This window comes from Zophobas morio, unplaced genomic scaffold (assembly GCF_036711695.1).
Source record: "Zophobas morio isolate AGI-343-1 ecotype UQ-CSIRO unplaced genomic scaffold, CSIRO_AGI_Zmor_V1 ptg000030l, whole genome shotgun sequence".
NCBI lineage: Eukaryota > Metazoa > Arthropoda > Insecta > Coleoptera > Tenebrionidae > Zophobas > Zophobas morio.
In genome coordinates, this window is record NW_026972135.1 from 5,062,765 (window position 1) to 5,084,998 (window position 22,234).

The following is a 22,234-nucleotide window of genomic DNA, read 5'->3' on the forward strand; positions in this document are numbered from 1 at the left end:
ATCTTTTAAAATGATACAAATTTGCTCAAAGAACTAGGTATATGTTCATATATATTTAAAAATAAACAAGTTACAAGAGTTGTACAAAAGAAAAGAAATACGGGGTATGTTTATATAAATATCTCAAAAACCTGACGTGATGAATTTCCCGAACCCAAATCCTTTATATTCAACTATTTTTGCCTTTGGATATAAAACCTTGTAAACTAGTGATATCGTTGGTGATTAGGAAGTCTTCTCTAGCCTCTAAATAAACTCCGGGTTGAAGAGAAAAAGATTTATTATGATAAAGGTCATCTTCATGGCAATTATTGCAAAGATCGAAGCTAATGACCATGTAATTAAAAATGGAATTAGTGAAGGATATAAAAGATGGTCATACCTAGTAAATTTTGGACAGTTCGTCTTCTTGAAGTGGGGCGCAGAACTCCATGATTTAGAGATAGGAGTTATGCTATTCCATACTACAGACGTTATTCTCGGGTTAGTTTTAGAAATATATACAGGGTGCTAATTTTATCTGTTCACACCTGACAATTTTTGCATAGGCAACATATTATACACCCCAGAGACGACTTCCTCTAATTTATTTTTTTTTTAATAAGCAAAAATAGCAATCACAGAAAAAAAAATGACAAAGATGTCAATGCCAAATAATGACAAAATTGAAAAAATTAATGCTCAATTTATTAATGCATTAGATTACAACGAAAACGAATTTATAATACTTAAATGTTCAAAATACCTGCTTCCACTATTTTCACAAAGTCCTATCACTCCTATCCTACATTCAAAATTCCGACCAACTCTATTTTACAAGTCGGGAGTTATAGATCTGCATGATGCTATTATCCTTTCACGTAAGTGGTTTTGATTTTCGATTGGGACACTATAAACGTCATTTTTCACCTTCCCCCAAAGAAAAAAATCTAATAGATTTAGATTGGGGCTCCGTGCAGGCCAAGCGTACTCTTCTTCTCTAACAATAAGCCTTGGTTCAAACGCTCTGTGTAAATACGTCCTAACGTCTCTCTGATAATGAGCGGGAGCGCCTTCATTTTGAAACCAAATTATTCTTCGTATGTCCAGCTTTACGTTTTCCAACAGTTGAAGTAAAATATTCTTTAAACAATTTAGATGCATGGACCAATGACGTGGTTACCATCAAATAGATCATATCGTCGCTATATGACGCAAATGGAAACAAGTAGATAAATATGACTTATTACTTAAATAAGATAAAATCTCTTGATTTGATTGCAAATTTTTCAACCAAGGCGCCAAAATAAACACTTCATGTTTATCGCTCTCTGAAATCTAGCTTTTAAAATAAGTATTTACTTGTAGTATGTAACCAAAAAGCGATGAATTTAAAATGTAAATTATGTCCAATATACCAGTGGATGACGTGTTTATTGATTTATTACGACGTTTAAACAAAAAACTAAAAGAAACTCACTCTCATTTAAGCATTTAACTACATTAAGGTATACTTCATAATCATCCGATGGTCTTTCGTCCACTGAAGCCTGAAGTTAGTACGCCATAGTTATCAGTAACAACAAAAATTAATTTAGGAAGATTGTTTTTTGTGTTAAATTAATATTATAGCTATTCACCCTGCCATAAATTACATATTACTACTTGATCTCTTATTTGCTTTATTTTATTTTACTTTATTGGTAGTTTCGTTAATAAATCTAAATCTGCGTACGTATGAAAAATGGAAAAAAACCATGGAGAAAACATTAAATTAGTCATTTATCAGGTTTTAGAGTTTCCAGATCTTGAAGGTCTTTCTCTTGATAACACAAACTTATCAGATATGCTAACCCCACCTTTAGAATATAGTATATAAGGAACAACATTAAAAAAAAATGCTGATTATTGTAATACGGCTGACTTAAAAGTTTACCGTAATAAAGTAATACGTTAGTTGTAAACATATTTCATAAAAGTTTTTGTGATTATAAATTTCAAAAATAAGTGAACTTCCTGACGGGTAAGTTGAAAATTACACTCAGAATTTACCATGTAGTTACGCGTATTTTTGTTTTCGCATAATGATCGTTAACGAATTTATTATAACTTGCATTGCTTTTATCAATATGTACAGTACTACACTTCAGACTTAAAACTTGCGTTTCTACCTCGAATAAATCTCCAAATTTGTGTTCTAATGGTGCTTCTTATAAATAAAGAGCGAATTTTAGACTAAAAAAAAAGTCAAAATAAGCGATAACAATTGTGGATTTAGACAGGAAAATGGCAAAATAGGCGCTTTAGGCAAGTTTTAGGAAAAATTTTAAGCAACGTCTGGTTCACTTTCAGATCTATAATTTGAAAAATTGGTGTGGATGTATAGTTACACATGGCCACTTGATAATAATATTTTGCTTTTTTTTTATTGCTTTCGGTTTCATACAGAAGGCCGCCTTTTTTTTTTTTTTAATGGAACCCCCAGATTTATTGACATTTTCTGATGCGGAATAAAAAACTCCGACCCTCTCTAGGGGTCGTGAAACGCCGAGAAAATTTGAAAGTGCTAAATCGCCTGGTGAACTCAATTACTATATTACTTAGCTTACGCTCAATATTTCTGTAATGTACTTAATATAAATAAGCGCGAAACCAATTCTTAGAAAAAAGATTATATCTTAGGTATTACGACGCAAACGGAAACAAGTAAATAAATATGAATTACAACTTAAATAAGATAAAATGTCGTGATTTAATTGCAAAATTTTCAACCAAGGCGTCAATAAACACTTCATGTTTATCGTTATCTTAAATCTAGCTTTTAGTATCCACCCAAAAATAAAAATTAGTTTAGGAATATTGTTTTCTGCTTTAAATTAATCTCATAGTCATTTAGCCCACCATAAAATATTTGCTCTTTAGCAATTTGTTAATATATGAGTGAAATTTTCACTTATACGGTTAGAATTAAATACCAGATTTTGCAGTGATCAGTTTATTTTTGGTTTGCTCTTTTTTATTTTACTTCATTACTACTTGCGCTAGTAAATCTAAATTTACGTATGAAAAATGGAAATCTAATATGCAAACACTAGAATTTATGAAATTAGTCATTTATCAGGTTTTGGATTTTCCATAACTTGAAGGTCTTGCTTTTGATAACACTAACTTATCAGATATGCTAACCCCACCTTTAGAATATAATATTTAAGGAACGCCGTTAAAAAAATTGGTGATCATTTTAATACGGATGATTTAAAAGTTTATAGTAAAAAAATTGGTCTAAAGAGTTTAGACAGTACTTCCCTCGCTGTCGGAAACTTGACGACTGCATGCCTATTGTGTTTTTTTTCTCATTACATTTTTGTAGTGGGAATTTAAAAAAAAATTGCGATGACGTCATCAACATTTTTGCAAGGACACGTATATCAGTTGGGATAGATGTAGTGTAATACTAAGAATAAAATTATTATATTCTCAAATTTTCGGGAAAATGAATTGGGTCGTTTTGAATATTGATTTGTAATAATCAATAAAATAACGAAACAATTTACTCACGTATACGTATCAGAGGCAACTGAAAATCGTGTATGTATAAACATTCTTAATTTAAGATGACAGGCGTAACAGCATACGTGAGAGTCAAACAGAGAAACTGTAAACAAAACGAACATCGGTTTTATTGCTTCGACTTCCGCTTATTATATAAAACATTGGGTTTTATTTTAATTCTTGACGGTGAAATTCACAATTGGTTGATTATAAACATGTCTATTTCACATTCGCGGAACCAAGTGAGCGCATAAAACAAATGCAGGTCTGTAATGTTAAAGTCGATGTAAATAAGCGTGCTACCCTTATGTTTCAACCGAGTTTTTCCTTTAACAAATTTTGTGTCTACCAAATTGGGTTGGTAGGGGTGTATTACTAATAATAAGTGTTGCCTTTAATTTAATCAATAAAATAAATTGACTTCATTAATTTTTTTGAACCACCTCTTAAGAAAATCTAAAAAATATGAATGGAATGATAAATCACAAGTACAAACTCATCATATTTTTTGCATTTTAGATAGGATTTATTCAGCAAAATTTAAGGGTGACGTCATCAATTTTTTTAGGAGGGATGAACAAATACATTTTGAACAAAAGTTTACCATGCTTATAATAACTTTAAAATATTCCCAAGATTTCAAAGCATTCGGTTTTGTAATTCCTGATTAAATCGATAAAATAAATTCACGCCTTCATTAATTTTTTTGAGTCACCCTGCATATGCAAATCCAAAAATATGAATGGAATGATAAATCACAAGTACAGACTCATCATATTTTGTACATTTTAGATACGATTTATTCGGCAAACTTTTGAGCTGACGTCATCAGTTTTTTGTAGAAGATAACCAAATGTATTTTGACTAAAAATTTATTATGCTCTTTATAACCTTAAAACATCTGCAAGATTACAAAGCATTCGGTTTTGTAGTTCCTGATTAAATCAATAAAATAAATTTACGCATTCATTAATTTTTTTGAGTCACCCTGTATATGCAAATCGAAAAAATTTGAATGGAATGATAAATCACAAGAAGAGACTCACCATATTTTGTACATTTTAGATAGGATTTATTCGGCAAACTTTCGAGCTGACGTCATCAAGTTTTTGGAGGGGATAAGCAAATATATTTTGACTAAACATTTGTTATGCTCTTTATGACCTTAAAACATCTGCAAGATTTCAGAGCATTCGGTTTTGTAGTTCCTGATTAAATCAATAAAATATATTTACGCATTCATTAATTTTTTTGACTCACCCTGTATATGCAAATCCAAAAAATATGAATGGAGTGATAGATCACAAGTACAGACTCATCATATTTTGTACATTTTAGATATGATTTATTCCACAAACTTTTGAGCTGACGTCATCAAGTTTTTGGAGGGGATAAGCAAATATTTTTTGACTAAAGATTTATGATGCTCTTTATAGCCTTAAAACATCTGCAACATTTCAAAGCATTCTGGTTAGCAGATTAAAAATTAAATTTCAAAATGTTGTTTTATAATTTTGATTTTTTTTCCAAAAATCTGGACGTTTCGGGTGAAAAGTCGATTCAGAGTTGTAAACTACATGTGTAGGACTATGTTATTTTATACAATTGAAAACCCATTTACTATGTACAATTTTGAAATGACGTCATCGCATTAGTGGTGGGGATGATTAGACAAATTTTGGTTAGCGTTTTACCATCTACATGATATTCTTAATATAAGTACAAAATTTCACAACAATCGGTCGAGTACTTTCGGAGATTATCTGTCTAATAAAAATCCGGGACGGCAGACGGACAGACGGACAGACGGACGGACAGACGGACAGACGGACAGACGGACAGACGGACAGACGGACAGACGGACAGACAGACGGAAATGGGAGACCTAGTTCTTCGTCTTCTAGGGGTCATGAAAGATCGAGAAAACGTAAAAGTAGAGAGTCGGCCGACGGACTCGATTACAATACTTCCTTTGCTTACGCTCGGGAAGTAAAAAGTAATACTTTAATTGTATCGTATTTTATAAAAGTTTTTGTGTGATTGTAACTTTCAAAAATTAGTGCACTACCCGACGGGTAAGTAGAAGATGATAGTCAGAATTAAGCATGTACGCATGTTTTTTATTGTACATACATAATAATCATCCATCGTCACTTGCAATTGCTTCGACCAATATATGCAAAACTTGACCTAAAACTTGCATTTCTACCTCTGGTAAACCACCGAATTTGTGTTCTAGTGGCACTTCTTCTAAGTTGATGCATTCTAAGTAAGCCTATTTAATACAAACTGTGTTTTAGACTCATCTTATCATTATAAACTTATAAGCACTAAAACAAACCTCAAATTTAATATTTATTTTTCTGGATCTTCAAATGCAAATGACCCTAAATATGCTTTCCAATTTACGAAATCCATCTTAAAAGTATATAGAATCAGTCCAACGCAAGTTCCTGAAATTTTTGTCATATCGTTCATCTGGGGTAAATCCTGAGAGTAATCTATTTCTACTTCATTATATTTTAGTTAATAATTTTTTATATATACCTAGATATTTTTTTCCTTTTCTTTGTATTTACTGCATAATCATTGTTAGTTTTTTCCCTGTAACCTGGTGTTTTGTTACCTGTTGGGAATAAAGTATTATTATTATTATTTTTAGTTGATAAAAATCTACATCATTCTTCCCTGTGCATAAATATTAACAAGATTTCCATTCGCTCTTCTCAAGCTTTTCAAATTGTGTACAGTTCTCAAAATTATAAATATTACTAGCGCCACTAATTCCAAAATTTGCCTCTAAGAAATTCACCTTTTGTTTACAATAATGCGCATATGTATCGTTAAAAATATGAGCACATTATTAAACCCCTACATCGTTTCCAAATTTACTTTTACAAATTTTGGGGACAGATTCTAAATTATAGAAATTATTCTATTTTCAAAAATATTAAAAAAGTCATGTGAAAGTGGTTTAGAATTTTATGAGCTAACCTTAGAAATCGAGTCAATTTTCAATAAAGACATAAACCACTTCAGTCTTCCCGACTTGAAGCAAAACTATCGTCGGCATTCTGATTTTAATTTTTAAACGACCAAAAAATTTATTTATTTTTACTTCCCGAGCGTAAGCAAAGGAAGTATTGTAATCGAGTCCGTCGGCCGACTCTCTACTTTTACGTTTTCTCGATCTTTCATGACCCCTAGAAGACGAAGAAATAGGTTTCCCATTTCCGTCTGTCTGTCCGTCTGTCCGTCTGTCCGTCTGTCCGTCTGTCCGTCTGTCCGTCTGTCCGTCTGTCCGTCTGTCCGTCTGTTGTCACGGATTTTTATTAGACAGATAATCTCCGAAAGTACTCGACCGATTGTTGTGAAATTTTGTACTTATATTAAGAATATCATGTAGATGGTAAAACGCTAACCAAAATTTGTCGAATCATCCCCACCACTAAAGCGATGACGTCACTTCAAAATTGTACATAGTAAATGGGTTTTCAATTGTATAAAATAACATAGTCCTACACATGTAGTTTACAACTCTGAATCGACTTTTCACTCGAAACGTCCAGATTTTTGGAAAAAAAATCAAAATTATAAAACAACATTTTGAAATTTAATTTTTAATCTGCTAACCAGAATGCTTTGAAATGTTGCAGATGTTTTAAGGCTATAAAGAGCATCATAAATCTTTAGTCAAAAAATATTTGCTTATCCCCTCCAAAAACTTGATGACGTCAGCTCAAAAGTTTGTGGAATAAATCGTATCTAAAATGTACAAAATATGATGAGTCTGTACTTGTGAACTATCACTCCATTAATATTTTTTGGATTTGCATATACAGGGTGACTCAAAAAAATTAATGAATGCGTAAATATATTTTATTGATTTAATCAGGAACTACAAAACCGAATGCTCTGAAATCTTGCAGATGTTTTAAGGTCATAAAGAGCATAATAAATGTTTAGTCAAAATATATTTGCTTATCCCCTCCAAAAACTTGATGACGTCAGCTCGAAAGTTTGCCGAATAAATCATATCTAAAATGTACAAAATATGATGAGCCTGTACTTGTCATTTATCACTCCATTCATATTTTTTGGATTTGCATATACAGAGTGACTCAAAAAAATTAATGAATGCGTAAATTTATTTTATTGATTTAATCAGGAACTACAAAACCGAATGCTTTGAAATCTTGCAGATGTTTTAAGGTTATAAAGAGCATAATAAATTTTTAGTCAAAATATATTTGGTTATCTTCTACAAAAAACTGATGACGTCAGCTCAAAAGTTTTCCGAATAAATCGTATCTAAAATGTACAAAATATGATGAGTCTGTACTTGTGATTTATCATTCCATTCATATTTTTGGATTTGCATATGCAGGGTGACTCAAAAAAATTAATGAAGGCGTGAATTTATTTTATCGATTTAATCAGGAATTACAAAACCGAATGCTTTGAAATCTTGGGAATATTTTAAAGTTATTATAAGCATGGTAAACTTTTGTTCAAAATGTATTTGTTCATCCCTCCTAAAAAAATTGATGACGTCATCCTTAAATTTTGCTGAATAAATCCTATCTAAAATGCAAAAAATATGATGAGTTTGTACGTGCTCATTCCATTCATATTTTTTAGATTTTCTTAAGAGGTGGTTCAAAAAAATTAATGAAGTCAATTTATTTTATTGATTAAATTAAAGGCAACACTTATTATTAGTATTACACCCCAACCAACCCAATTTGGTAGACACAAAATTTGTTAAAGGAAAAACTCGGTTGAAACATAGGGTAGCACGCTTATTTACATCGACTTTAACATTACAGACCTGCATTTGTTTTATGCGTTCACTTGATTCCGCGAATGTGAAATAGACATGTTTATAATCAACCAATTGTGAATTTCACCGTCAAGAATTAAAATAAAACCCAATGTTTTATATAATAAGCGGAAGTCGAAGCAATAAAACCGACGGTCGTTTTGTTTACAGTTTCTCTGTTTGGCTCTCGCGTATGCTGTTACGCCTGTCATCTTAAATTAACAATGTTTATACATACACGATTTTCAGTTGCCTCTGATACGTAGGTATACGTGAGTAAATTGTTTCGTTATTTTATTGATTATTACAAATCAATATTCAAACGACCCAATTCATTTTCCCGAAAATTTGAGAATATAATAATTTTATTCTTAGTATTACACTACATCTATCCCAACTGATATACGTGTCCTTGCAAAAATGTTGATGACGTCATCGCATTTTTTTTTAAATTCCCACTACAAAAATGTAATGAGAAAAAAAACACAATAGGCATGCAGTCGTCAAGTTTCCGACAGCGAGGGAAGTACTGTCTAAACTCTTTAGACCAATTTTTTTTTACTGTACAGAATCTATGATCACGATTCCCACTTTTGACAACATGAGTCATTTTTATCAAGTTTTTTACGTAGTATTGCGACGAAATTCCGGATGATGGGGGACGGACGGTCCGGTGACGGTCCGGAATCTCGCCGATAACGTATGGGGTGGCGGCGTACTTGGGTGCCAAGCTTTGGGTCGACTAGTATCGCTGATCTCAGTAACACGTCTGGTCGACCAAGCTTATGCGGCTACCTTCACGCCGCCGGGGGTGGCGCCTTCGGTCAGGAGCGGCGGTCGCTCGGGCGCCAGCTCCCTCTCCGGGGGAGGGAGCGCCGGGGTGCTCTAAAGCCGGAGACAAGGAATTCAGGTGATGAGCCGCCGCGAAAACCCGAGAATAAATAAAATAAAACGGCAAGAGATATTTTACAATAAAATAGGGTTTATTCCCTGCCACCAGCTACACGGTCTAAAATAATAAATCTTACGGCTAAACAACCAAAGTATCTAACAAAACGGTTTTACAAACAAAAAGAATCAAATGTCCGGCACGGTCGTTCCTCCTGGGCGGCGACTTCCTTCAGGCCGAGCTCCTCTTGGCTCTGGAGGCGGCGATCTTGAACCTGGAAATCGCGCGAAGACGGTACGGCGACCCGGGAGGGGAGCGCGGTGACGGTAACGACGCGTGCACGACGGTGTCGACTTTCGACGGTGACAAAAAAAACGCGGTGACGGTGACACGGTTTTTCGCTCGGGGCGGCGATTCCAAAACCGGTACTAACACGGGCAGACGACCCAAAAAGGTACTTACGGTGGTCGGAGGGTCAACTGCGGACTTCTTACTTCTCAAAAACACTCTTCACCAGGACAGCAGCCACACACTTCCGCACTCTCTGGAGTTGCAGGGAAGAATCCTCTTCTTCCGCCGCGGCGGCGCGGCGATCGCCAATTTACCCCCGGCTCTCGCGGTACGCGGCACGGTTTCCGGCCCGCGAAAATTCGCTTCGTTACAGTATAATTCATTTTTAGCTTTATTGTCGAAAAATGACACATATTAGTATCTATGTTTTCTGACCGTCGCTAATTTACTTGATTGATTGATATTTTTCTCAGCATACACGTTCAAATTTGTCGCCATGGACTCAAGTTCCGACGAAGAAATCGGAAGATTAAGAGAGGAATTGGAACGTAAGCTGGAACAAAAAAGACGAAGAAAACAAGAAAAGTTGCTACACACCCCGCAACCCGAGGAGAATACTACTTCTGCGTTAAAGGTATTATAAATTTGGATCTATCAAAACCGTCCTCAAATTCATTTGGTTATTAATTTCTATTTTCAATTTACTTATTACATTTTTACAAAGACAAGTACCTGAACTTCAATATTCAACGTAGGCAACATAGTATAGCATTGTATTGTATTGTATTATAGTATAAAAAATTGGTCTAAAGAGCTTAGACAGTACTTCCCTCTCTGTCGGAAACTTGACGACTGCATGCCTATTGTGTTTTTTTTTCTCATTACATTTTTGTAGTGGGAATTTAAAAAAAAATTGCGATTACGTCATCAACATTTTAGCAAGGACACGTATATCAGTTGGGATAGATGTAGTGTAATACTAAGAATAAAATTATTATATTCCCAAATTTTCGGGAAAATGAATTGGGTCGTTTTGAATATTGATTTGTAATAATCAATAAAATAACGAAACAATTTACTCACGTATACGTATCAGAGGCAACTGAAAATCGTGTATGTATAAACATTCTTAATTTAAGATGACAGGCGTAACAGCATACGTGAGAGTCAAACAGAGAAACTGTAAACAAAACGACCATCGGTTTTATTGCTTCGACTTCCGCTTATTATATAAAACATTGGATTTTATTTTAATTTTTTACGGTGGAATTCACAATTGGTTGATTTAAAACATGTCTATACCACATTCGCGGAACCTAGTCAGCTATGTTTCAGCCGAGTTTTAACTTTAAAAAATTTTGTGTCTACCAAATTGAGTTGGTCCAATGTAATACTAATAATAAGTGTTGCCTTTAACTTGATCAATAAAATAAATTGACTTCATTAATTTTTTTGAACCACCTCTTAAGAAAATCTAAAAAATATGAATGGAATGATAAATCATAAGTACAAACTCATCATATTTTTTGCATTTTAGATAGGATTTATTCAGCAAAATTTAAGGGTGACGTCATCAATTTTTTTAGGAGGGATGAACAAATACATTTTGAACAAAAGTTTACCATGCTTATAATAACTTTAAAATATTCCCAAGATTTCAAAGCATTCGGTTTTGTAATTCCTGATTAAATCGATAAAATAAATTCACGCCTTCATTAATTTTTTTGAGTCACCCTGCATATGCAAATCCAAAAATATGAATGGAATGATAAATCGCAAGTACAGACTTATCATATTTTGTACATTTTAGATACGATTTATTCGGCAAACTTTTGAGCTGACGTCATCAGTTTTTTGTAGAAGATAACCAAATATATTTTGACTAAAAATTTATTATGCTCTTTATAACCTTAAAACATCTGCAAGATTTCAAAGCATTCGGTTTTGTAGTTCCTGATTAAATCAATAAAATAAATTTACGCATTCATTAATTTTTTTGAGTCACCCTGTATATGCAAATCGAAAAAATTTGAATGGAATGATAAATCGCAAGAAGAGACTCACCATATTTTGTACATTTTAGATAGGATTTATTCAGCAAAATTTTGTGGTGACGTCATAAATTTTTTAGGGGGGACGACCAAATACGTTTTGATCAAAAATTTACCATGCTTATGATAATTTTAAAATATCTTCAAGATTTCGAAGCATTTGGTTTTGTAGTTCCTGAGTAAATCAGTAAAATAAATTTACGCTTTCATTTATTTTCTTGAATCACCCTGTATATGCAAATCCAAAAAATATGAATGGAGTGATAGATCACAAGTACAGACTGATCATATTTTGTACATTTTAGATATGATTTATTCGGCAAATTTTCGAGCTAACGTCATCAAGTTTTTGGAGGGGATAAGCAAATATATTTTGGCTAAACATTTATTATGCTCTTTATAACCTTAAAACATCTGCAAGATGTCAGAGCATTCCGTTTTGTAGTTCCTGATTAAATCAATAAAATATATTTACGCATTCATTAATTTTTTTGAGTCACTCTGTATATGCAAATTTAAAAATATGAATGGAGTGATAAATGACAAGTACAGGCTCATCATATTTTGTACATTTTAGATATGATTTATTCGGCAAACTTTCGAGCTGACGTCATCAAGTTTTTGGAGGGGATAAGCAAATATTTTTTGACTAAAGATTTATGATGCTCTTTATAGCCTTAAAACATCTGCAACATTTCAAAGCATTCTGGTTAGCAGATTAAAAATTAAATTTCAAAATGTTGTTTTATAATTTTGATTTTTTTTCCAAAAATCTGGACGTTTCGGGTGAAAAGTCGACTCAGAGTTGTAAACTACATGTGTAGGACTATGTTATTTTATACAATTGAAAACCCATTTACTATGTACAATTTTGAAGTGACGTCATCGCATTAGTGGTGGGGATGATTAGACAAATTTTGGTTAGCGTTTTACCATCTACATGATATTCTTAATATAAGTACAAAATTTCACAACAATCGGTCGAGTACTTTCGGAGATTATCTGTCTAATAAAAATCCGGGACGGCAGACGGACAGACAGACGGACGGACAGACGAACGGACAGACGGACAGACAGACGGAAATGGGAGACCTATTTCTTCGTCTTCTAGGGGTCATGAAAGATCGAGAAAACGTAAAAGTAGAGAGTTGGCCGACGGACTCGATTACAATACTTCCTTTGCTTACGCTCGGGAAGTAAAAATGATGAAACTTTTGAAACTTTAGTTTCAAAATTATTCTAGTTAATTGTTAAAATTAGCTAAAATAATTGTAACAATGTTTTGGCAGAAACGCGATAATAACTTTGTTAATTAAATTATTTTTAGCGGACAGATCTCACAGGAATAGAAGACACTCCAAACAAGCAAGCTGCTCTATCAGAAGACAGTCATCAAATTAAGGGAAATACCCAAGAAAATGTAGTTCCAGGGAACCGGGCTGGACAAACAACAGATGGCGAAAGAAATAAAACTTCGTCGGATAAGGTAAATTTATTTATGATGAAATATACGATTTGGCCGTTGTTTTGTACCAAAAAAAAATAACTCAAACAAGACCTGTCTGCATTTATATCTGCAAAAGCATAAAAAAAACTGAGAACTATTTCGAAGTCTAATTTTTAAATGATTTACAACTATTTTCGATTTATTCACATTGTTGATTTCTTGATTTCTATTCCAGATTTTTGAAAAACGAGCAGGAACCACCGACAAGGGAAAAAAATACGAAGATTTGGTTACCGCTAAAGTCGCACTACAATTGGTAAGCGACAGTAAAATAAGAGATTTCTACATTTCTTCGAATGATAAAAATTTTGGTGATTTTGATGACGTGGTTATTGAAATTGAGACAGATAGTATAATAAAAACAATAGCACTGCAATTAAAACACAGTAATGAAAAAAAACAATTATATATAAAGCAACTGGCAGGCAAGAAGGGAGACTTTAGTTTAATCAAATATTTCAAATCTGCTCAAGAGGTTCAAGGCGAAGTGCAAGAATTTATATTATTCACCACAAACAGCTTTACAACTTCAAAGGAAACAAAATTTAAACTAGAAGGAGAACAGTTTTACGTGAAGGTCATTAAAAAGACAGTTTCAGGAGACGATTTCGACGTTTTAAGAATTTCTGAAAATATAAATTTTTATCATACATTTCAGATCGTAGAGGACGAATGGACTAAACAAAATCCTGAAAAAATTCAGCAGTACCAGACATTCTTCGAGCGCTTTCGTCTTTACACAAACCAAGAACGTTTTGAAGCTATTACAAAATCAACAATGGATAAATTTATTGAGATGTTTTGCTCTAACGAAGAAACTTTCAAGAAGTACGTCGACGTCATATCAGAATGGAGTATGCGAGATGGAAAAAAAGAAAAACTAAGCAAAAGAATGATGCAACGTGTCATCGCACTTCGTTTGCTTTATTCTCAGATCGAACCGTTTGCTTTTGGTTCAGTCACAAACGAAATGAAAATACTTCGAGAGGCTATTTGTCTGTTCCACATTACGTTGTTGGAAAAAAAAGGCAGCAACGCATTTAAAAATTTGTGGGGAGACTTGGACCAAAACATTGACCTCAAAGAACTAAACAAAGTTCGATCACTTTATTCTCTTTCTTCTAATTACATAAGTAGTGCCGAAAATCTGGATGCAAATTTGTTGACTCAATTGCTGTGGCTTATGCAGAAATGTCCACTCATTGTGAGAAAACACGTCAATATGGAGAAAGCTATTAACCTCTGTCCAGGTGCAAAATTTATTATTCTTGGCGAGGGTAAATATGAAGAATGGATGAAAAAACACTCTGTGTTTCAAAACTTGTTCAACTTGAAACCAGAAGTCGAATTGTATGAAAAAGTATTGCGAAAATTCACCATTTCTATACAAGGCAAAGAACCACGTAATTTGGTGACTGCTTTCGAAAAAAATGAAGAAATTTTTAAGTATGTCACTGTGGAAAAACTTTTAGAGATGGCATATGGTCCATGCCATATAGATGGACAAAAGGAAGTTTTTCCCAATCTTTATATCGACAGATATTTGTCAGTCAATATTATAGACATTAAATATCTAGAACATGTTAATCGAAACACTGTTATCATTTTAAATTGCGAAGGTAATTCTCAGCAATTGAAAATATCTAAAAAGCATACTCTAACAGACATCGAGGGTTTTTTAAGTAATACAGACCCCAAAATTTTTGATAATCCAATTTTTATAAAGTGTGAAAAAAATTGCAGTGATTCTGATTTTCAGAAAATATGTTCTAAAGCAACAGCATCAAAAACTGTACACTGTTTTCAATTTCTCAACGATCAAAATTTAGAATGGATTGGAAGCAAAGGATCTGTTAATGAACTGCGAAAATATAAATTACGTAGTCGTTCCAAAAACGAAAACGAAATTTGGTCATCCAAATTCAGCAACAACATAAATCTGATAACAGGTGACCCAGGAATGGGCAAAACCGAGTTAACGAAGAATCTAAAAAACAACTGTTGTGCGAGATATTGGACCGTGATTCTGAGTGCCCAAGATGTTATGTCTTTCTTTAAAAATTCACCAAAGTCTGAAAAACCAGCAGACTTACAATTCAAAACATTTATTTTAAACGAAAAATATCGAGACCTCGCTGGGTTGGATCGTGAATTCTTTACAATGTGTTTAAAGCAACGAAATGTGGTTTATGTATGGGATGCTCTTGATGAAATATTTACTCAGTTTTTAAATGGTACTTTAGATTTAATTCTTATGTTATCGCAGAAAGGTTACATTCAGTGGGTTACTGCAAGGCGACATTTGAGATCTTCTCTTGAAGAAAAATTTAATACTCTGTCAGTGAGTATCAATCAGTTCAACGAACTCGAGCAAGAAGATTATATTAAGAAACGTCTTAACAGTTTTATTGCGTCTGAAGGATTGAAACCAATCATCGACAAAATTAAATCCACGTTTGCATTTACAAAACATATAAATATATTGGGAATCCCTCTTCAAATTTTTATGTTAACAGACGTATTACTTAAAAATAAGGAAACATATTCAGAGTTATTAAATAATAAATTTCTGCTGACTGACATGTATCGTTACTTTATTGAAGGAAAATTTAAGTTTTTCTACGAAGGCAAAGTTCCTGTAAACAATGATTTTTGGCAAGAAAAAGTGAGGAAGGAAAAGGAAGAGAAATTAAAACAGTATGAAAAGTTGGCGCTCAAAGTAATATTTCCTGAAAATGTTTTGAAACAATTAAATATAGATTATTCGCAAACGATAGATTCTGTTTCTGAAGATTTCGCAACTGTTGGTATCATGACTGGACTACAAAATGGCATCCCGCAATTTGCACATGCGTCCTTTGCCGAATATTTTGTTGCCTTACATTTTTCTAGAAATTTTGAAATGATACACAGGGATATATTTTTTGATGTGAAGTATAATAACGTACGTTTCTTCTTCGACATGTTAACTGGCAAAAAATTACCGGTCCACATAGCAATTTTATATAGAAATTTTGATGAAGTGGAGAACTTTGACGACGAAATAATAAAACGTAAAGATGAGTGTGGAAGAAGTGCCTTACATCTCATTTGTTCTTGGGGACGAAGACATGGGCGTTTAAATGTACAAACCGAATCTGGAGGTTATGTTATTGAGGCAACTAGGGAGATTATGAGTAGTTCATTAGAAACGAAACAATATTTGAAAGCGTTATTGTTTTTGTTAGACAAATGTGAAATATTAGAAGAAGATTTTTTACATCAACTCACACCCTTAGCATGGGCACAAGAAAGTGAAAGTTTGGGAGCGGAACTGGAATTATTGCAATCATGCAAATTACAACTGAAAGATTCGTATAGTCGAACAGACAAAATTAATATTTTCTTTTTTGCCGCTTTGCACGGATACGCAGAAGCGTTTAAAATATTATTTTCATCTTCGAGTGTTTCTAATAATGAAGTAAATTTTAGTGTTGAATTCGAACGTAGTACGCCTCTTATAATAGCTTCTCGAGAGGGGCACGAAACAGTTGTAGAGTACTTGTTCAAATACGGAGCCGAAATCAATCGCGCTAATAAATATGGTGAGACACCGCTTTACACAGCTTCCTCTCAAGGTCACGAAAAAATTGTCGAATGCCTGGTGAAATGCGGAGCCGAAATCAATCGCGCTGATAAAGATGGTCCGACACCGCTTTACGCAGCTTCCTCTCAAGGTCACGAAAAAATTGTCGAATGCCTGGTGAAATGCGGAGCCGAAATCAGTCGCGCTGATAATGTTTTTGGTGAGACACCGCTTTACGCAGCTTCCTCTCAAGGTCACGAAAAAATTGTCGAATTCCTGGTGAAATGCGGAGCCGAAATCAATCGGGCTGATGAAGATGGTGAAACACCGCTTTACGCAGCTTCCTATGGAGGGCACGAAGAAATTGTCGAATTCCTGGTGAAATGCGGAGCCGAAATCAATCGCGCTGATAAAGATGGTCCGACACCGCTTTACGCAGCTTCCTCTCGAGGTCACGAAAAAATTGTCGAATTCCTGGTGAAATGCGGAGCCGAAATCAATCGCGCTGATGAAGATGGTAAGACACCGCTTTACGAAGCTTCCTCTCAAGGTCACGAAAAAATTGTCGAATTCCTGGTGAAATGCGGAGCCGAAATCAATCGCGCTGATGAAGATGGTGAAACACCGCTTTACGCAGCTTCCTCTGGAGGTCACGAAAAAATTGTCGAATTCCTGGTGAAATGCGGAGCCGAAATCAATCCCGCTGATAAAGATGGTCCGACACCGCTTTACGCAGCTTCCTCTCGAGGTCACGAAAAAATTGTCGAATTCCTGGTGAAAGGCGGAGCCGAAATCAATCGCGCTGATAAAAATGGTCGGACACCGCTTTATGCAGCTTCCTCTAGAGGTCACAAAAAAATTGTCGAATTCCTGGTGAAATGCGGAGCCGAAATCAATCCCGCTGATCAAGATGGTCGGACACCGCTTTACGCAGCTTCCTATGGAGGGCACGAAAAAATTGTCGAATGCCTGGTGAAATGCGGAGCAAAAATTAATCCAGCTAATACATATGAGAACACATTGTTGTACGCAGCTTCCGATCAAGGTCACGAAAAAATTGTCGAATTCCTGGTGAAATGCGGAGCCGAAATCAATCGCGCTGATGAAGATGGTGGGACACCGCTTTACGCAGCTTCCTATGGAGGGCACGAAAAAATTGTCGAATTCCTGGTGAAATGCGGAGCCGAAATCAATCGCGCTGATAAAGATGGTCGGACACCGCTTTATGCAGCTTCCTCTCGAGGTCACAAAAAAATTGTCGAATTCCTGGTGAAATGCGGAGCCGAAATCAATCCCGCTGATAAAGATGGTCAGACACCGCTTTTCGCAGCTTCCTATGGAGGGCACGAAGAAATTGTCGAATTCCTGGTGAAATGCGGAGCCGAAATCAATCGCGCTGATGAAGATGGTGGGACACCGCTTTTCGCAGCTTCCTATGGAGGGCACGAAGAAATTGTTGAATTCCTGGTGAAATGCGGAGCCGAAATCAATCGCGCTCATAAAGATGGTCGGACACCGCTTTACGCAGCTTCCTCTCGAGGTCACGAAAAAATTGTCGAATTCCTGGTGAAATGCGGAGCCGAAATCAATCGCGCTGATAAAGATGGTCGGACACCGCTTTATGCAGCTTCCTCTCGAGGTCACAAAAAAATTGTCGAATTCCTGGTGAAATGCGGAGCCGAAATCAATCCCGCTGATAAAGATGGTCAGACACCGCTTTACGCAGCTTCCTATAGAAGTCACGAAAAAATTGTCGAATGCCTGGTGAAATGCGGAGCAAAAATTAATCCAGCTAATACATATGAGAACACATTGTTGTACGCAGCTTCCTGTCGAATACTGTAAAATGTGGAGCAAAACCTTTCGTTTAATAAAATGAATAATGATGGTTCAACTCGAATACTCACCAAAAATCCGTCGAATGATTAGTTCAACGGCGATCCATAGCTCCTCTACGCCGGGCCAGACTTTCAATATTTTATTACCATCCGCCGCCTTACTTTTTTATTGTTATTTTGTTGATCATATCAGGGACGGTAATTTTGCTCTATCTATTAAAAAGAATGTTACCTTAACCTTTGAGAGATATTATTACATACTTTAGTTATAGGATTTATATTAAAAAAAATAGAATTGAAAAAAACTGAATTTGTTCGACCGTATTTCAGGAGCGAGAAGTGTCCTGTCTGATACATTGGACCAATTTTACCTAGTTTGATTAAAATGAAAATTTGTTTCTACATTATTTTTTCGTAATACAGTGTTTTACTTTATTTGTCGAATATGTTTCACTATTTGACTCAATTTTCCCGTATTTGCCTTTTTGATATCATATGCCCAAAGTAATTCCCTTTGTCAAAATTCTTTCAATTTATCGCAGGGCCCAACCATAAGTAATTTATTTTAACAAATATGTCAATCTACAATCATGAAATACCTATAACAAATTATTTAAGTTCAAAATTTCATTTCTGTTGAGGCAATCCCCACAAATTATTGCGTCAAAAGTATTGTATACTTGGATATTGCATATTTAATTCGTCTTCGTTTCTAGGATGACTTCTTTTAATAATCACTTTCCACTGATTAAACAGTTTCCCAATTAGGTTTGATCTGTAGATTTCAAAGGGGGCTGCACACGTCATTACCACTCTTCGACCAAGTTTTGAGCTAATGGATTGAGAAAAGTCCTATATCGAAGTACAAATACAGGAAAAACTCCATGGGTTTGTATCAATTGTTGAATTTCTTCAGTTCTGTGAAATCTTACATCGTTCATTAAAATATGTCCGTGCGCCCCTAATATTATCTTCTTGTAAGTGATTCAATAAGGTTTTAAAAAATCGTAATCGACTAATTACGACCTGTCAGCTGATCTTCGACTTTGTTTGCGCTACGGTTACTTGGTGATCTTCCGTAAGAGTTAAACACAGTCTTCATAAATCCAATTGCATATTTTTTCTTTCTTTTGTTTAGTTAACTTTTACGTGCGCTGCATAGCATTTTCTTTCTCCATTTGATTACTCAAGTAAATTTTTCTAACAGTGTTTGGTTGAATATTAAAGTGCTGTCCACTTTGGCTGATGTGCGACGAAATTGTTTTGTTAAAAATAAGAAACTGTTTTGACAGAAGGTAAAACAATTTGAGAAACATAGCGCACCATTTAATAAGAGTAGGAAATAAATTTGACAATTAGTGGAACACAATTGATGAAAGACGAAAATCAAAAGAAAAACACTATTTTATGATATACAGCTTTTTATATCTACATACCTATATCCTTCATCTGTTTTCAGATATTGTAAAGATTTGTATTGCTTATTAATGAATGAATGAATGAATGAATGAATGAATGAATTTATCTATTCTAATATTTAAACTTATTTTTGAGATTCACACAATTTTCACATCTATGGAAAACATAGCCACAAGCTAAATAATTCGTTTTCTTTTATGTCTACATATTTCAATTGAATAAACTAATTTGACATGACGACTTCTTTTATAGTTATTTTGTTTATAGTTTTTTCTGAAGTACCATTTTCGGATTTTTTAACTTGCATGAAATTTATTTTATTCTTTTCAAACAAAATTTGAACTTTCGATAAATTATTTTGATACTATTCCAAATTTTAATTAGTTGACGACCACATAAATGCAAACTCGATCAGTCAATATTTTACGAAAATTTGTCAAGTACATTTTCGGACAAATTCAGCTAAGCTTCAACTTTTACTTTAGGTGAGTCATCAACAAAATATATTTGGCGTTATGTAACTATGAATTTCAGTACAATTTTTTTTTCGTGAGGTCATCACAACAATACGAAGAGAACTGCAGCAAAAACTGTCCTACTATCAAACTTTAAAAAAATACAAACAAAACACATAAACTACTAAGGTAAGTAAAAATATTTTAATATTAACTTTATAAATTTGGTTTAACATTTCAGTACAGGTGTTTCCATAGTTTTAAAAAAAATTGAAACCAAAACTGCTGTTATTCATCAAGAACTAATATTGGAACAATGTTTTGAAAAATACTTCCGCTTCAAAAAGAGGTAAATTTCCCTACCAAAGTAGGTACTTAGTTTTAATTATCACATTTTGCATTATAGACTTTTCGTGCCTGCCAAAACAACGAATTGAAAAACAGCAACTACTGTTTTAATTTCGTATCACAACAAAATATACCTTACGCGGAATCAGGTTTCTAACCTCAAAATATAACAAATGAGTTAAATACCGCTAACTGACCTGGACAATATCAACAGAATTGCGTTTTACTGTAAATTTTATAACTTTAAAATCTCACAATCTCACAAAATATTTAAAATTGCAGTAAAACATAATAACGCTAAATGAATTATAAACCAGAGAATTTAGGCGAAATTCCTGCACTATCAGCAGAAACTTCATCTTGTCATCGTAGTGGCTACAAATTGTCCATACATTCCGAAATCACTGCATAGAGAACAGTATGGTGCTATAGAAAATCATCTTAATCGGATTCATATTATTTACATAACATCATTTAACATATTAATATTCACTTTGATTGAGATAGTTTTCCATCGCACAATTAATTCTAGTTCTAATATGAGTTTGATAATAACTTTATTATTTGCAAGTAGTGTTGTAAATGGTTGCTCTAATGTGTAATTTATTTCGTGACAAGATCGCTCAACGGATGCAGCATTCATATCTAACAAACGTCAGCGCTAGATTCGTTGTTCACGCATTCAAGACGCGTTTTAGTATTTGCATCTGTTTGGCGCTTCGAGGACAAAATAATTAAAAATTTTTAAATGTAAAGTGCCATGATACCTTTTAACTAAGTACTTGTACTCAGAATTAGCAAAAAACGACGTCAAGGCTGTTTTCCATTGTCGAATATTTTTATCACTATATAGATCCACTGGGTTTGCATTACAAAAATGAACATTTTGTACCAAGTCGTGGTTGTGGTTTAAATTTGTTCATAGTGTTTTAAGCATTTCACATCGATTTCCCAAAAACATACTCTTTTGACAAACTGACAAAGTTTGATTCAGAGAGGAAGCGGAAAATTTACTGTGACCAAATACTGAAGATGCTCAAGCATGGCAACTACGAAACTATCTTTCTTCTTGACAATTGGTACACAGATGAAAAAACACTTAACAAAACCAAAGCACGTAATTGAAGCAGGTTTTCTTTTGGGAATAGTTGTTGATAGAAAGTGTAAAAATCTGAAATGGAGCAAAAATACCGAAGACGGACTGCAACCTTGTCGTATTTTCTTACTTAATCATTGTTTGTCGGTTTATTAAAAAAAGTATCATGACATGTGAGGGATATTTTTACTTTGTAGTGGAAATATATACAAGTATTGTAGTTTATAAGTTTATTACTAGTAATGTAACGGTGATTACTCCAACCAAGGACTTCGATAAACCTGTGTATCTAAAAAATGTAATCAATCTGTACCTATATTGTAAATATGTAAATAATGATTTAATCTGTACATATACTGAAATAGATTGTTGTTTGTTATTAAACAGTAGACAAAGTTCCATTTTTTAGAATCCTTATTAAA

General features: G+C 34.0%; 1 protein-coding gene across 3 annotated transcripts; it reads left to right on the forward strand.

Moving 5' to 3' along the window:
- Positions 1-1,901: 1,901 nt before the first annotated feature.
- On the forward strand, positions 1,902-22,234 carry LOC135137999 (uncharacterized). 3 transcript variants are annotated; one of them, XM_064067807.1, is made up of 7 exons: positions 1,902-2,002; positions 10,007-10,167; positions 12,912-13,070; positions 13,267-20,398; positions 20,448-20,557; positions 20,610-20,717; positions 20,775-22,234. In XM_064067807.1, the coding sequence occupies exons 2-4, from the start codon at positions 10,030-10,032 to the stop codon at positions 18,499-18,501; spliced, it is 5,532 nt and encodes a 1,843-aa protein (XP_063923877.1). In that variant the 5' UTR covers positions 1,902-2,002; positions 10,007-10,029; the 3' UTR covers positions 18,502-20,398; positions 20,448-20,557; positions 20,610-20,717; positions 20,775-22,234. The 3 variants fall into 3 exon arrangements, with proteins under 3 accessions (XP_063923877.1, XP_063923878.1, XP_063923879.1); XM_064067808.1 differs by having other exon boundaries at positions 20,615-20,717; XM_064067809.1 differs by lacking the exon at positions 1,902-2,002 and adding an exon at positions 5,523-5,606.

Excerpts from the sequence above, each read along its gene's own strand:
- LOC135137999 (XM_064067807.1), top strand. The coding sequence starts at position 10,030 with ATGGACTCAAGTTCCGACGAAGAAATCGGAAGATTAAGAGAGGAATTG. Across the intron at positions 10,168-12,911 it reads ATACTACTTCTGCGTTAAAG|CGGACAGATCTCACAGGAAT; the intron begins GTATTATAAATT and ends AATTATTTTTAG. Across the intron at positions 13,071-13,266 it reads ATAAAACTTCGTCGGATAAG|ATTTTTGAAAAACGAGCAGG; the intron begins GTAAATTTATTT and ends TTTCTATTCCAG.